This window comes from Chelmon rostratus, chromosome 18 (assembly GCF_017976325.1).
Source record: "Chelmon rostratus isolate fCheRos1 chromosome 18, fCheRos1.pri, whole genome shotgun sequence".
In the NCBI taxonomy this organism is placed as follows: domain Eukaryota; kingdom Metazoa; phylum Chordata; class Actinopteri; order Chaetodontiformes; family Chaetodontidae; genus Chelmon; species Chelmon rostratus.
In genome coordinates this window covers 12552172-12567566 of record NC_055675.1, presented here as the reverse complement: position 1 = coordinate 12567566, position 15395 = coordinate 12552172, and the positions used below count along the sequence as shown (strand labels likewise).

Here is a 15395-nt window from a genome sequence, read left to right as displayed (position 1 = left end):
GCTAAACGTGGAGCTCAATATAATGTTTTTTTTAGATAACAAATAACAATAACAAAGCAAGCACACAGTTCTTGTTTCACCATGTTGCATAATTTATTCCCTGCTGATTTCACAAAATCTCTGTTTTAAACCCCTGTTTGAATCTTTCTTGATTAACTTGCTTTGATGCTCGTTTGCAGCCAGGCCTCATTTCATCTAGTTTAATGGGATTCCTGCAACCACCTCTGACTCAATACCACACTCGTCGTTTCCACGCTTGATCTTGAAGAAGCCTGAAATGAGAAGACATGAAAACATGACTTAAGTCTGACACTTCTTTACCCTATCAGCCACAGCATTGACAGATTATGAGACATCGGTCTGTTCTGAATTTGAAAGAATATGTGAACAAGAAAGAGCCTGAAGCCCTGGTTTTGACTCACCTTTATCTCCCCAGTCGCTGTTCCAGGAGTTTGCAGCCAGCCAGTAGGGCGTCCCATCCTCCTCCCCCCAGCCGAGGACCTTGATGGCATGACCGCCCAGCATTTCCCCTGTCACATGCTGGTACACACCTACAACACAGAGGAAAGTTGTGGGCTTTTTTTCCCCACATTTTAACAGAATTTGCTCCACATTTTCTAAGTTGGGACCTAAATCTGAGAGGTCCCCAAATGTTCGTGTTAGTTACTATAGCAACAAAGTCCGACCAGCCTCACCGGTCTTGTACAGCAGAAAATCTGCATATACAGAGAAAGCTGCCTCCACGGGCCCGTTCTTGTACAGCTCGGTCATGATCTGCTCCTGCTGGGACGGGACGCTGTATGTGTGATCACCTGAAGACACAGAGAGCAGTAGGTCAAAGGTAGAAACAGAATAAGACTTGACAGAGAAGTAGTTTCAGAGGTCTGTACCATAGTGTTTGTCCTTCTGATAGGATGGCAAGTATCCATCAGCGCAGCGCTCCTCGCACTTAGGAGTCTCCTGCTCACCCTGACAGGGAGGACGAGTCCCATTAACGTGATGCTCGCAGGGAGCAATGCTGTAGGGCCGGCAGCCTGTTGAACACACCGTCAGTTTCAGCTCGGATTTTGAACACCACGGCCGTGTGAAGCCATCTCAGCTCGCGTTTACCTGCTTTGGAGTCATACGCGCCTCCTGTCACGAGCCCTTTCTTTGCCCAGAACTCCCAAGCAGCAGAGGGAAAACCACCAAAACAGCTGCATCACCAGGAAAATCAAACACAGTGAGTGTTGTTCAGCGTCTTCTTCAAAGACAACACATCCTCACACCTCAACGACTGCAAAGGCTCCCAAAATGATATATATGACTGTTATAGAGAAACCAGTAAGCAGTTAAGTTAAGAAAAGTTCTTGGTTTCCCTCCATTTGCAGACTTTTTTGCTCTTTATACTACATCACCTGACGTCCTCCTTTGCTGCTGTCATAATTACAACGGCCACTAGAGGCCGCCACCTAACAATAAACTTAAACATGGGTTGTGATAACCTACTCACAAGCTCATTTTGTTGCACACACACTCACCCCATGCCACATTCATCACAGCAGGACAGCAGATCTTCAGCAGAGATCTCCACAGAGATCTTACCACCGCTGTGGATACACAGCCTGTCGGATATCGCCTCAGCTGCCCCAAAGGCCTGTGGGAAATCAAGGAAGATAACAGTGGTTATCTAAAATGCACTTGATTTATCTTTTGTACCCTTCAATTGAGCACCTTTAACCATCCTGCCGATGCCGTGTCCTTTTGTTGGGTTGTCTTACCCAGCAGGACCCACAGGACCCCTGGTCTCTGATCTGTTGGATTGTGGGACAGTTGGGCCACTGCTGGCGAGGGTCGAAGCTGTCAGGAAGTTCAATGCCTTCGATATTGTGAAACCTGAACAAGAGAGGATGGTCACTGAGCACTGCAGATAAGATGGGCCTGATGACTGTCACCTGTTTGGGTGTGTGAGGGGCTCCATGCCCACACACACTCATACATGGTGTGTACTCTGGTACAAGCACTGAGAAGGTTAGCTAAGTAAAAGTGTGTGAGTATAATCAGGACAATGTACATTAAGTATTAAAAGTAATAGTACTCAGTGCAGAGTGTATGCAGCTATTATATATTATATCATTAGATTATTATTACTCATGCCTTAATGTATAAGCAGGATGTTATGGTTGTAGTTAGTTGAGGTGGACTTTCACAGTGCTTGTTTTTCTTTTCTCAACAAACAGTCGATGATTAAAAAAAAAAAAGAAATTATTTACTAGAAAAACAGCAATTTTCACATTTGTGAGGATGGAAATATTAAATGTTTTGCAAGAAAATTGCAAGAAAATTGTTGAAATAATTCAAAATAATTGACAATAAATATCCTGTCAGTCGACTCACTGATAAATCGTTTCAGCTGTACTTGGATAAAGTGTTTGGAAATTTAATTTATAACCAACCATCATATTTTATAAGGTCTTCATATGTTTTGCATTGCATGTAAAAATCGTAACTAATAGCTAAAGTGATCAAATACTTGCAGTGAAGTAAAAACTAGAATATTTCCCTCAGAAATGTGGCGGAGAAGAGAGTAAAGAAAAGATTCAAACAAAGTAAACTTGTGTTTAAACTTACACCTCTGGCAGCTTGGGTCCTTTCAGTAAAGTCCCACACAGTCCCTTCACATAGCTGATATCAATCTTATGGAAGTTCTGCCCGGCCTGGAGCAAAAGGAGTTTAATCACAACATTCATTAGCACTGTCTGGTTTTGTCAGGTGAAAATATAGTGTGCTGCACATTCTAAATCTGAAAATATAGATTTAGAGGGGCTCACCCTCCAGGTGGTGTTGGCCTTGTTGATCACGTTGATCATCTCCAAGGAGAGCAGCGGGAGGGGAGCCCGAGCCCAGGTGACAGAGACCGTCACAAGTACGCAGAGGAGGGTCAGTGAACGCATCCTGCAAAACAGATGACAGCCAGACTTCAGTGTAAAACACTCAAATACAAATACATAAATATACAGTGTTCAAATACAGTTCTGTCATCATTTGAGTAACACGATGTGAAGTTATGAACAGAGCTGCACAAGTGTCACATGTTCCAAAGGTGATTTTTGACATGTTATTTGTAACAAGTCCCTTGTTATTTCAAAAATGAAATCTTATTAAAGCCATATTCTCCTGGTCAGTCAGTGTATATAGTAAAACCTGAATGAGTCACCAAACCACCTGGCCAAAGAGTACTATTTAAAAAACTGAATTCTGAAAATAGCAGAATTTCTAAATTTGAAGTATATTTGCTGGCACACACATTTAACTCTCCTCTTATGGACAAACCATGCAAATATAAAGATGTCATTAAAGATTCATTAAAGAAATCAGAATGACAGTCAAAGAAAAACTTCTCCCATATCTAAGTCTTAACTTTTACCTGTGCTGCAGCTGTTTCAATGGGTGCTGCTTCCTCTCACCTGTCCTCTTCAGTCCTCTCACCTCTTTCTGTCCTTTTTACAAGCCGCAGAATCACATGTTTGTGTAATGAATGCATCGTCAGTGCACGTCATGTGACCGACAACACTTTCCAAAGGTTGACAGGTGATTTTAAAGTTAAGATCTGACAATAAAGAGTCTGTACGCGACCATCTGTTATTAACTTTTTAAAAAATGTCACCTGTTCATTATATTGCTTCGAAAGAAAGATTTCCCCATTTAAACACATACAGAGAAAGTAAAAAAGCAAAGCACAGCACAATGTTTGAACCTTGAACCTGTGCTTTAAAATATAAGAATATAATTTTATTATCTATAAAATCAAGTTTAACCCCACTATAATCAAATAAACTGATCACAAGAAGTGGAGACACTGTATTAAAGAGCTGGGCATAAAGCTAAATCTTCAGCTGCTTTAGAGTCGCCTTCAGATTAGATTTGATTAACCTAGAAAAAAATGAGGGGCAACTATTTTGTCTTGATATAAAGCATTTAGGTAATTTTTCAAGGTCTAAAGAGGAAATGTGCTTTTTCCAGACTCTCAGATGTGACGTTTCTGCTCTTATTTCTAGTATATGATCATAAGGTAGACATGATGGGCTTTAGAACTGAATACGTCAAGTTGGTTGTAGGATTTTCTTTGACCCAAAAATCAATCAGTTTATTAAGAAATAACCCAACAGATTAATCAGTAATGAAAATGAGTTAGCTGCAGCTCTTGTTCATACTCCTATCTCACTGGATAGAAACAAGCTGGCTGCGTCAAAGCCTCACTGCTGCTGAGCCGTAATGAGTCCAAGATCCCCAGAAGCATTTTACTGCCAACATCATCTTTCTTTCATTCTAGATTTATGATGCAGGTGTTATTCTTGTCTTAAGAGCTGCTGGTCAACAAATAACTAAAAAAGTAGAATGTCTCCATCTAGTGACTAAACAGGTCTAAATATTCAGGTTATGAGATTTTGTAGCCTGGCATGACTGATCAAACACAGTGACTGGAGTTTTTAAATGACAAACCATCAAAAACTTATTTCTCAAAATCATGTCTCCGACTCGATTCTAAAGTTCAAGATTTTGGCCAATCAAATAACTACCGGTTTTCATTTGAGAAAAGGGGGGAAAAGCAAATGAACAGATCCGCAGCCTCATATGCTGCAGGAAATTTGATGCTCTTCACAGAAAACTTAGAAATACCAAGCTGACTTCACATGCTTCATGCATAATCACCATTCGGACTGTTTAGACTCTTCTTTATTTGTTCAAATATGTACATATCAAGATTTCACATTACATAGCAATGCTTGTAGCTCTCCTTTGGTTCTGTACAAGGTTACTCTGTGCTAGTCTTTCTACTCACCAAAGCTGCATTAAGGACACTTTAGCTAGCAGTCTCAATATGCTTTTCTTTCAGATATCAAATGTAGCAGAGATTACATTTAATCTCCGTTATTATTAACAGTACCTGTCAAAACTACCTTGGAATTGTACTGTTCTTTTCTTTTTCCGCTCTTTCAAAGGACAGAGAGTAGAAACAGAAAGAACACAGACATAAAAGTGTTGTAATAAAGCTCCATTGTGAGAAGTTGCTGTCTTCTATGCAAACATATAGTGCAGCTACTGTAAAATCCACCGGTGGGATAGTTCATTGGAGGGCAGCCACAATAAGCTAGCTTTCTATCTGGAATTAAAAACATGACTAAGATGTGACACAAAATTAAACAAAAACGTAATGAAGTTTGGTGACAATCCTAAATTTGGACATGTGTGGTGCATTTCACCATTTCAGCACACTTAATGGAGAAAATTAAACTATTAATTTCTGTCATGACATCATCAAACATGCTGATTAATCTTAGTAAATTCAAAGGGTTGAAATGTTTAAAACAAATGAAACAGAAAAAAAGAAAAGACCATGATCACCATAAACGTCAAGCAACAAGACGCCCTGAATGATTTCAATGTGCCATTTATGCTGGTGTATATAACCACACACACCGTGTGAAAATCATTTATCCAGATGCAGGATGGACTAGGAATCACTATCAAGCAACCTCATTAAACCAGTCTGCTACAAGAACCCCCTCCATAGTCTAAATATGTCCATGGTCCTGTAACAGCCATAACAAAGAGGGCAAAGTGGGGAGAGGTGCTTCAGATTCCTCCAGCCAGACGAGAACCGGACTTCCAGAGTGAGTCCAAAGGGGCTTTTTGTGTCTGTGCGCCCCAGGAAAGCTGAGGGTGAATGGGTTTACTGTCCCTGCATGTCGCCGGTGCCCTGTGCCTGTGCTGCAGTGGTGCTGAGGTACTGCCAGCTGAGGGCGGCCAGGAGCATGGCAGCAGACAGGTACATGGGCGACAGGTGGTGGGTCCTGGAGGGGAGGCTGGACTGTGACAGGGCGGACTTCTCTCGGATTAGAGCCAGGATGTGCAGCGTCTTGTCTCGTGACGGGTCGGTGAGGGAAACCTTCTGCAAAATCTGCAGAGAGGGAGATCGTTTGGGTTAAAGATGCACCAATATGGTGGAAAATGAGAGAGCAAACACACAGAGACACCGACCTCCTGGCTGTACTGGGCAATGATGGTCTGGACGGCTCTCATGTTGGTGGCTTCCATCATGAGTGTGACAGCCTGTCCCTTTCTGATCTTCACTACTCCCTGGAACACCATGGGGTTGTTGTAGCACGTTGATAGCGTAGCTATTGCCATCACCTGCACAAGAGATGATTACCATGAAGTCAAGTGGAAGAAAGTATTGAAATTGAATAAAGGCCTGTCTGTCTCTCTGTCGGCCCAACCTGAACATTCCACTCAAATCTGTGCAAATATCACGTCATGCAGATCAGTTTCGATCACTTCTGGGCTGCAGTAAGAAATTAATCAGGATGTACCTGTGGAATGGCACAGAAATTGAAGACGCTCTGGTTGCGCAGGCGGGACAGGTACGCAATGACATCCGGGACGTGCCGCAGAGCATCAGTGACCAGCAGGTTGAGGCAGGAGAGCGCCGACTCCAGCTTCTCGGGCTGGGCCAAGTCCTCCAGACGACCCGCAAACTGACTCCAGGCCTGCACAGGGGCACAGGGACACAGAGAGATTAGCAATATGATGTAGCTTTTACTCTCTTTCTGCTGTCTCCCTCATTTATAACAACAAAATGTTAATTATAAAAGATGCATCACAGTTTAAGAACTGTTACATTTCCTAAGAGACAGAATCTGTCTCAGAATGTTAGACTGACGTGTGACACAACGCTCCATGCTGCATAAAATCTGCGTGCAAAAACGACATATTCTGCAGATAAAATGTGAGTAAATATTTAAGTTTGAGTGGGTTCAACACTGAAGAGTATCCAGGAGCCTTTTCTTTCGCTATCAAACTGCCTAACAGTGGGGCTCAGGCCAGACACGCAGCTAAAACAAACCTCTTGTGGCCAGAAGGCACGTCCCTCCTGGCTGTCCTCCAGATAGTCTCGGATGATGTTGGTCTTCTGGAGGAAGAGGCCCATGGAGTTGGCCAGCTCGGTGTCTCGCCCCACCTCGGGGTCCTCCAGCTTGGATGCAGAGAAAAGCTGAGAGAGACCGATCCCGACCAGCCCGGCAACGTAGTGGCAATACTGCAGAGGATAAAAAAAAACAGCTTTTAATCTAATTTTGAGTGTGGTGTCCGGTGGGGGTTTGCCAACCGTTCACAACAATATCTGTATATTTTAATATGATTTAAGTGAAAGAAAATCACATTAATGCCACTATTCTTGTTGACATGATGACATCAGACTGTGATGCAAAGCAACAAGAAGCACGGCTGAAAGCAAAAGTAACATCGCCACCAGCTCCAAGTTGACGGGGCTTGGTCAGAAAGGTGGAGCCCCTTCAGAAGTGTGGTGTGATTACACAAGACCAGATGAACCACAAACCACAGTAACACATAAGAAGTGCATGAAGACTGTAAAAACAATACTGAAAACACATTATTAGGATAGGTAGATAGATAAGCCGTAGTTAAGTGAGTAAAGGTTAACTTGCTGCTTAACATCCAAACTGTCACAGAGAAACACGTCAATAATAACATCTTTTCCACCAAGACACAAAACCACAAATCATCTCTAATGTTGTGACACCAGAAGCACTGCCAGACATCTGTTTGTGTTTTTACTAATTTAATTCATTCCTTTCTTACTGCCAGTTAAGCACATTATACTCCTCGTGTGTCTGCCATATCTGCTGGTATCCTGACGTAATGGTAACAGCAAGGCTGACACTCACCAGGTCCCACTCCTTCATGGATCCCACTTTCTTCTCCAGGAACTCGGCCATCCCCACTCCCATACGGTGGCAGATATCTGAGATGACGTCTCTGTACTCCTGAGCGAGGTTTCTGAATTCCAGCGATATCTGGATTGGTACACGTGGAAGATTATAGTAAATGGTTGATAACAGCCTTCAATCTGAGTCACAAACGTTTAATTTTGGATTTTATACAACATACCACAATAGAAATATTACAGCTGTGCTTTTAACATCAGTAACATTAAGCTTGGAGGGCCTAAAGCACCAGCCTGCTGCCCGTCTATGTACCAGCATGCAGTGCTACTGACCGTGGGGAAATCCTCCAGAACCTGCCGGTCTTTCTCCTGGCTCTCAGTGAAGCACCACCCGTCCTGGTACAGGTAGGTGTGGAAGTCGTTCAGCATGGGCACCTTCTTGTCAAGAGGGATGCTCATGTCGTCCTCCACCGTGTCCAGCGCTCGCAGCACCAGGTAGAAAATGCAAACGGCGTGTCTGCGTCACGAAGACAGGAGGGAGGACATGAGGACGGAGCGATTGTCAACGATGCGCAAGGTGACAAAAATAGCAGGCGTGTCAAACAGGTCGTCACAGATCAGGTCAGTCTATATGTGGAGGGTTCCCTTTGACCCGGGATATATATAAAGTACACACACACACACACATTACAAACAGCACCCAGCAGCAGCAGCAGCAGCAGACTTCCCTGTTTTTCTGCTGCAGGTCTAGCAGAGTCAGACCACATTATTTATTACTGTTGGTTTAATGTTAATGTTGCAGACACATCAGACACACTGTACCTGCTCAGTATTATTATCACTATTATTAGTGACACTGAGTGAGCTGTTAATCGATTAGTAGCTTAACAGACACGTGTTTAGCTGTGATTGATTCTTAATCATTTAAATTGCTTCTCCAACATTTGCTGCTTTATTCTGTTGCACATCACTGCAAACTAAATAAAAATGTTCGGTTGGCAGAAAGTAGCATACATATTCACATCCGGTTCTAGGAAACTGTTGCATGTAGCACCATTTTTAAACATTCTTTAGGCTAAAACATTAACCAAATCATCAACAAAGAATCGATAGTTTTATCGATAATGAGTACATTGCAACCACAAGTGGCATGTTTTACAGTGAAATGTGCTTCATCAAACTGTATCTACTGTAAATACATCTGCATGGATCTACACTTTGCTTTATAGTGGACAGAAATCACTCTAATAGCCTACACCTTAAGTCCCTAAAAACGCGTGGCCTGCCATGCATTTTAGTCTGGTGAGGCTGCACATGTGGCTGAATTGATAAGATATTAATTAGTAATCTTTGTGCAACATGTCTAAAGTACAGGTCACAGTGCACTCATGCTGGGTGCCTGGATCTGCTGTCAGAGTCCTCAGGATGGAGGAGCATTTGAGCTGTGGGCTGATTTCTGGAGTATTAAGGCAAAGACCACAATGGATCCAGTGCAAAGTCTAAACTGCTGAAAGCTTCAGTGCTTCTGTACGTTTCTTTTGTTTTGCACATTTCACACAGAAAAACACAATCGGTGAAAAGGGAAGTCGCCCAGCCAACGGCCCTAGTTCTGCCCTTCAGGGCAGAAATCATGCCCCGCAGACACACCCCTGCCAGCCGAGCCTTTCCTCACCTCAACTCCCCGTCCAGCGCTTGAATCACCGCTGCGAAGCTGCGGCTGGTCTGGTTCAGGTACAGGTAGCAGGTCCGCAGACTCTCGCTCATGGACTCCTGGCAGGAGAGACAGAGAAAGGTCGTGTGTCGGTAAAAGCCTGCGGGTCTGAGGGCGCTGGAGGGTCGGGCGGCCTCCTGCAGGCCGCGCTCCCCGAGCCTCCAGCCCAGAAGGAGGGACCGAGGAGCGGACCCGCAGCCGCGCGGCGCCACCGAGAGAGAGCGCTTGAACACGGACAGAGAGACTGGACACTTGCAGCAAGCTCCGGCCATACGAATAACCTGACAGCACGGCCGACCCCGCAGCTACGATCCGACCCTGCCCATGTGGACGCCACGGCTGGTGGAGGAGCCTGAAACGCGCAGTCCATGTAGAGGTCGAGCGAGGTGAAAACTTTCAGGGCGACGTGTGGGAGAGCTAAAACAAGCGCTCCGCTGATCTGAAAGCAGCGGGACCCGCCTGTGCAGACCCGGTGCGTCCGTGCACACTGTTTGTAGATCCGATGTTATGATTCCACCGCTCCTCCCACCTCCACCCAAAACACCAGCAGCTGCACTACACTGTGTTTCCTAATCTGCTCGTAGCGAGGAAGTGAGCAGCTGCAGCCCGACGTGCTAACCTGCATGTGCACATTACTGTCACAGCTTAAAGTGGCATAAAATAATACAGCGTTTTTAATGGAAACACACAAGGTTGAACTGAAGCTTACCTGAGTGTGTGTGATCAGACGACACACTCAGGTAAAAAGCTTCATCATCTTCATCATCGAGAATCCTAACCAAAAGCAGGGCCCTGTTCGTCATTCATGCACGAGTTATCCAGATTACAATACTGACAATTTGACATAAATCCAGATTGTGTTTTTGCGTCCTCCAAAGGTGCTTAAAATTAATCTGCAGCTGTTGTCAAAGCGGTAATCCTTGAAATGTCAGTCCTGGTTGATTTGGCGACACCTGCAGTCACTTTTGGCAACAGCAGATGTGGTTTGATGCTGCAGCTCACAGAATACAAGGTGCAGCAACACCAGCAGCTGTCGTTCTTGGTTGTTTTTATGCAGGGCACAGTGAGTCTGTTGCCTCTCCGGCAATCTAGCAGCTCACTGTGGCTGCTCCTTGTTCCAGTCCGACCTGCAGGATTTCAAACCGATCCGCTCTCAGTAAATGCTGAAAATGACCGTTGTCTTGTTTTGTAGATGCATTTTTGATGAACAGGAGCAAACACACTGCATCTGCTGTGGCTACTTCATAATAAAAGTCAACTCGTGTTGCGCAGGCTGTGCTTTAGCAGTAACTTCATGCAGCATTTTCCACACATGTTGCAAAGATAGAATAAATATTGCAATACTTTCATCAGAGAGCCACAGGCTAAATCACAATTGTGTGATCTCATAGGGCCACAGAGTGACTTAGCAGACATTCATTTAAATGAAAGTCTTCAAGAGTGTTACTTAAACCTTAAACCATAAAATGAGAGTTGTGTCCGTGAATCTAATGCCCCAGTGCATGCTGGGAGGGTTCTGAACACACCTACCTCATGTAACTGCAATCGCATGATCAACACTAAGCCAATCATATGAAGGCTGATCATGACTTTAACTCTCTTCTCATTTTTGCCTGTAATTAATCAAGAAAGTTTCATCCAGGATTAACAAATTGATCCTCTAGCCCAGGCATGTCCAAACTATTCCATAAAGGGCCGTGTGGCTGCAGGTTTTCGTTCCAACCAAGGAGGAGCACACCAGGCCAACCAATCAACATCAAGGGATCCCTTAGTTATCAGCTGAAAAGTGAGATCAGCTGATTAAATCAGTCCAGCCTGGTGCCCTCCTCCTTGGTTGGAACGAAAACCTGCAGCCACACGGCCCTTTATGGAATAGTTTGGACATGGCTGCTCTAGCCGCTTTAAAAGAAATAAATTGGCTGGATGAGAACAAACAGGATCATTGTAGCCTGATAGCAGCATGCTAGACTGCTTGGAGACAGTGGGAAGCACAGTCAGATGTGTGTGTGGACAATGTTGATCCTGCCTAATGTGGCTTTGTTTTTCACTTGCTGTGTGAATGCTGGTTGTCAGTATGTTTCCATTTATTAATGTGCAGCACGATTAGAGAAGTGCTTGTTGAGCCATCTGCGTGCAAGAGAAGCGGGAGACGGCTGTTTCTCTGCCTGCAAAGAAAAACTGTATCTTCCAATAAGACCGGCCTCATCTTGTGTGCCGGTAATTTATTTGCCACAATAACGTGTTACAGTAAAATCTGCTCCCTGTCTGGTCGACTGACACTAGATGGTTAACAGTAACAGTGGAGAAATGTGCATGTGTGTCGGTAAAAGCCTGCGGGTCTGAGGGCGCTGGAGGGTCGGGCGGCCTCCTGCAGGCCGCGCTCCCCGAGCCTCCAGCCCAGAAGGAGGGACCGAGGAGCGGACCCGCAGCCGCGCGGCGCCACCGAGAGAGAGCGCTTGAACACGGACAGAGAGACTGGACACTTGCAGCAAGCTCCGGCCATACGAATAACCTGACAGCACGGCCGACCCCGCAGCTACGATCCGACCCTGCCCATGTGGACGCCACGGCTGGTGGAGGAGCCTGAAACGCGCAGTCCATGTAGAGGTCGAGCGAGGTGAAAACTTTCAGGGCGACGTGTGGGAGAGCTAAAACAAGCGCTCCGCTGATCTGAAAGCAGCGGGACCCGCCTGTGCAGACCCGGTGCGTCCGTGCACACTGTTTGTAGATCCGATGTTATGATTCCACCGCTCCTCCCACCTCCACCCAAAACACCAGCAGCTGCACTACACTGTGTTTCCTAATCTGCTCGTAGCGAGGAAGTGAGCAGCTGCAGCCCGACGTGCTAACCTGCATGTGCACATTACTGTCACAGCTTAAAGTGGCATAAAATAATACAGCGTTTTTCATGGAAACACACAAGGTTGAACTGAAGCTTACCTGAGTGTGTGTGATCAGACGACACACTCAGGTAAAAAGCTTCATCATCTTCATCATCGAGAATCCTAACCAAAAGCAGGGCCCTGTTCGTCATTCATGCACGAGTTATCCAGATTACAATACTGACAATTTGACATAAATCCAGATTGTGTTTTTGCGTCCTCCAAAGGTGCTTAAAATTAATCTGCAGCTGTTGTCAAAGCGGTAATCCTTGAAATGTCAGTCCTGGTTGATTTGGCGACACCTGCAGTCACTTTTGGCAACAGCAGATGTGGTTTGATGCTGCAGCTCACAGAATACAAGGTGCAGCAACACCAGCAGCTGTCGTTCTTGGTTGTTTTTATGCAGGGCACAGTGAGTCTGTTGCCTCTCCGGCAATCTAGCTGCTCACTGTGGCTGCTCCTTGTTCCAGTCAGACCTGCAGGATTTCAAACCGATCCGCTCTCAGTAAATGCTGAAAATGACCGTTGTCTTGTTTTGTAGATGCATTTTTGATGAACAGGAGCAAACACACTGCATCTGCTGTGGCTACTTCATAATAAAAGTCAACTCGTGTTGCGCAGGCTGTGCTTTAGCAGTAACTTCATGCAGCATTTTCCACACATGTTGCAAAGATAGAATAAATATTGCAATACTTTCATCAGAGAGCCACAGGCTAAATCACAATTGTGTGATCTCATAGGGCCACAGAGTGACTTAGCAGACATTCATTTAAATGAAAGTCTTCAAGAGTGTTACTTAAACCTTAAACCATAAAATGAGAGTTGTGTCCGTGAATCTAATGCCCCAGTGCATGCTGGGAGGGTTCTGAACACACCTACCTCATGTAACTGCAATCGCATGATCAACACTAAGCCAATCATATGAAGGCTGATCATGACTTTAACTCTCTTCTCATTTTTGCCTGTAATTAATCAAGAAAGTTTCATCCAGGATTAACAAATTGATCCTCTAGCCGCTTTAAAAGAAATAAATTGGCTGGATGAGAACAAACAGGATCATTGTAGCCTGATAGCAGCATGCTAGACTGCTTGGAGACAGTGGGAAGCACAGTCAGATGTGTGTGTGGACAATGTTGATCCTGCCTAATGTGGCTTTGTTTTTCACTTGCTGTGTGAATGCTGCTTGTCAGTATGTTTCCATTTATTAATGTGCAGCACGATTAGAGAAGTGCTTGTTGAGCCATCTGCGTGCAAGAGAAGCGGGAGACGGCTGTTTCTCTGCCTGCAAAGAAAAACTGTATCTTCCAATAAGACCGGCCTCATCTTGTGTGCCGGTAATTTATTTGCCACAATAACGTGTTACAGTAAAATCTGCTCCCTGTCTGGTCGACTGACACTAGATGGTTAACAGTAACAGTGGAGAAATGTGCATGCTTTAACCAGATATGAACAGGAAATATTCACAGGTAAGGTGATCTGTCACTATAATCGACATATATCTAACGAGTAAGGCAATCAAAGTAGAAGTAATGTACTATGGCAGAAACCTTTGCATTAGCCTGATAGTCAAACTGAATTGGCACTTTGTTTTTTAAATGTTTACCTGTTAAAATAATTGAAAAAGTAGCATTAGAGTAGTGGTCAGAGGTGTGGAAAAAGGCTACTTTTGCATGACAGTTTAAGACCATATTCCTTATTAGGTCTGAGTAGTCACAGAAAAAAGTGTAACAGCTGTTTAACAGTATTGATATACCTATAGTTGGTGAGTAAATGCACTATACATTACACTGCTGCCTGAACTGTAGCGACCTACAGTCGCTCTGTCACTTATTTACAGCTATTATTGTAATAAAAGTGAAATAAAAAATATGATTACAATCACTTGAAAGAATCACTACCACGACATATGGATACAACTGAGTTTTGTCTGTGCCCTTTAATGAAGCTGCAGACCAAAATAAAGGCCTAATAAAGACCCAGACCATGTTGTACTCTGTGCAGGCTCTCTCTCTCTCTCTCTCTCTCTCTCTCTCTCTCTGGGTCACATTGGCGTTAAAAAAGTGGGATTAGCCGTCAAACATGCGCACAGCATCTCCTCCCGCTGCTGAACCCTCCAAGCTCATTATGTAACGCAAATCCCGAGTCAATGGTCAGATCTGCCCGAGTGCATCCGAGCCAACACAGGAGAGAAAAGCACAGATCCAATAAGTCCAGCTAGCTGCCTCAGTTTCCATCACTGAGCACCGTACAGGTCAATCCACTACGACGCAGTTTGTGCGCGCTGTGCAGACCTGCTTACTAACAGGCCTGATGGTTTTTCGTGTTGCTGCTGTTGCTGTGCCGGTGCTGCGAAAAGAGGACATAATGTGCTTGATCCGCGGGGAAAAAAACAAATGCAACCGTGCATCCAACCGGGCTTCACGTGGCCGCTATCTTCATATTCACGCGACATATTTATTCTCAGGGTTACATTGGATGTAGTTTCAAAAAAGCGGGTTTACTCACATAATCCAACTTTGGCATGACGGCGCTGCAGCCGCCCATTTTAAACTTAAACAGGTTGAATATCTCCTCCGGGTGGCCTAGTGACTTCAGGATGTCCATGTTGCTTCAAGAGTCCAGCTGTTACTCTGACAAACTGATGTGTGAATCGGGAGAGATGCTCCCCATCAAAGGGACGCGACGCTGAGATGCTGCGGCAGCGGCGGCGGCAGCGCGGAGAGAACACGGCCTCACTCACAAGCGTCGTCAGATCGACTGACACGTCTGATTGGCCCGCGAGTCATGAGCATAGCGCGCAGCCTCCAATGAGCGGCCAGAGCGTCTGGCGTGATGCCCCGCCTCAGCGGACAGTCAATAGAACGTGGCTTCTGATTGGTCGGTTATTTATCCACAGGGGGAACCATACCTGCTTCATTAAAGTTATATAATCCCGGGACTGACACCTGTAGGATGCGACAACCAGACCGTGTTCACACCAACACGCTGTCGGACACAGTTTATGTTACACATTATCGAGAGAAGTATGAAAGTTTGTTAATCTTTCTAAGCTTTATGTGTTTTTATCTGTCTATTT

The 15395-nt window shown here is 44.8% G+C and overlaps 2 protein-coding genes across 4 annotated transcripts; both read right to left on the bottom strand.

The window, feature by feature from the left end:
* Positions 1 to 195: 195 nt before the first annotated feature.
* LOC121621660 (cathepsin B-like) lies at positions 196 to 2933 on the bottom strand. The gene is made up of 9 exons (XM_041958207.1): positions 2811 to 2933; positions 2611 to 2696; positions 1761 to 1875; positions 1521 to 1636; positions 1111 to 1196; positions 891 to 1034; positions 696 to 812; positions 423 to 551; positions 196 to 272 (listed from the first exon to the last, which is right to left on the bottom strand). The coding sequence occupies exons 1-9, from the start codon at positions 2931 to 2933 to the stop codon at positions 196 to 198; spliced, it is 993 nt and encodes a 330-aa protein (XP_041814141.1).
* A 1775-nt stretch (positions 2934 to 4708) lies between these two features.
* Positions 4709 to 14993, bottom strand: fdft1 (farnesyl-diphosphate farnesyltransferase 1). 3 transcript variants are annotated; one of them, XM_041958202.1, is made up of 8 exons: positions 14825 to 14993; positions 9399 to 9496; positions 8060 to 8243; positions 7728 to 7856; positions 6887 to 7078; positions 6354 to 6530; positions 6022 to 6174; positions 4709 to 5941 (listed from the first exon to the last, which is right to left on the bottom strand). In XM_041958202.1, exons 1-8 carry the CDS (start codon positions 14921 to 14923, stop codon positions 5714 to 5716), a joined length of 1260 nt encoding a protein of 419 aa, XP_041814136.1. In that variant the 5' UTR covers positions 14924 to 14993; the 3' UTR covers positions 4709 to 5713. The 3 variants fall into 3 exon arrangements, with proteins under 3 accessions (XP_041814136.1, XP_041814135.1, XP_041814134.1); XM_041958201.1 differs by lacking the exon at positions 14825 to 14993 and adding an exon at positions 11769 to 12150 and having other exon boundaries at positions 9399 to 9537; XM_041958200.1 differs by lacking the exon at positions 14825 to 14993 and having other exon boundaries at positions 9399 to 9919.
* Positions 14994 to 15395: the final 402 nt, after the last annotated feature.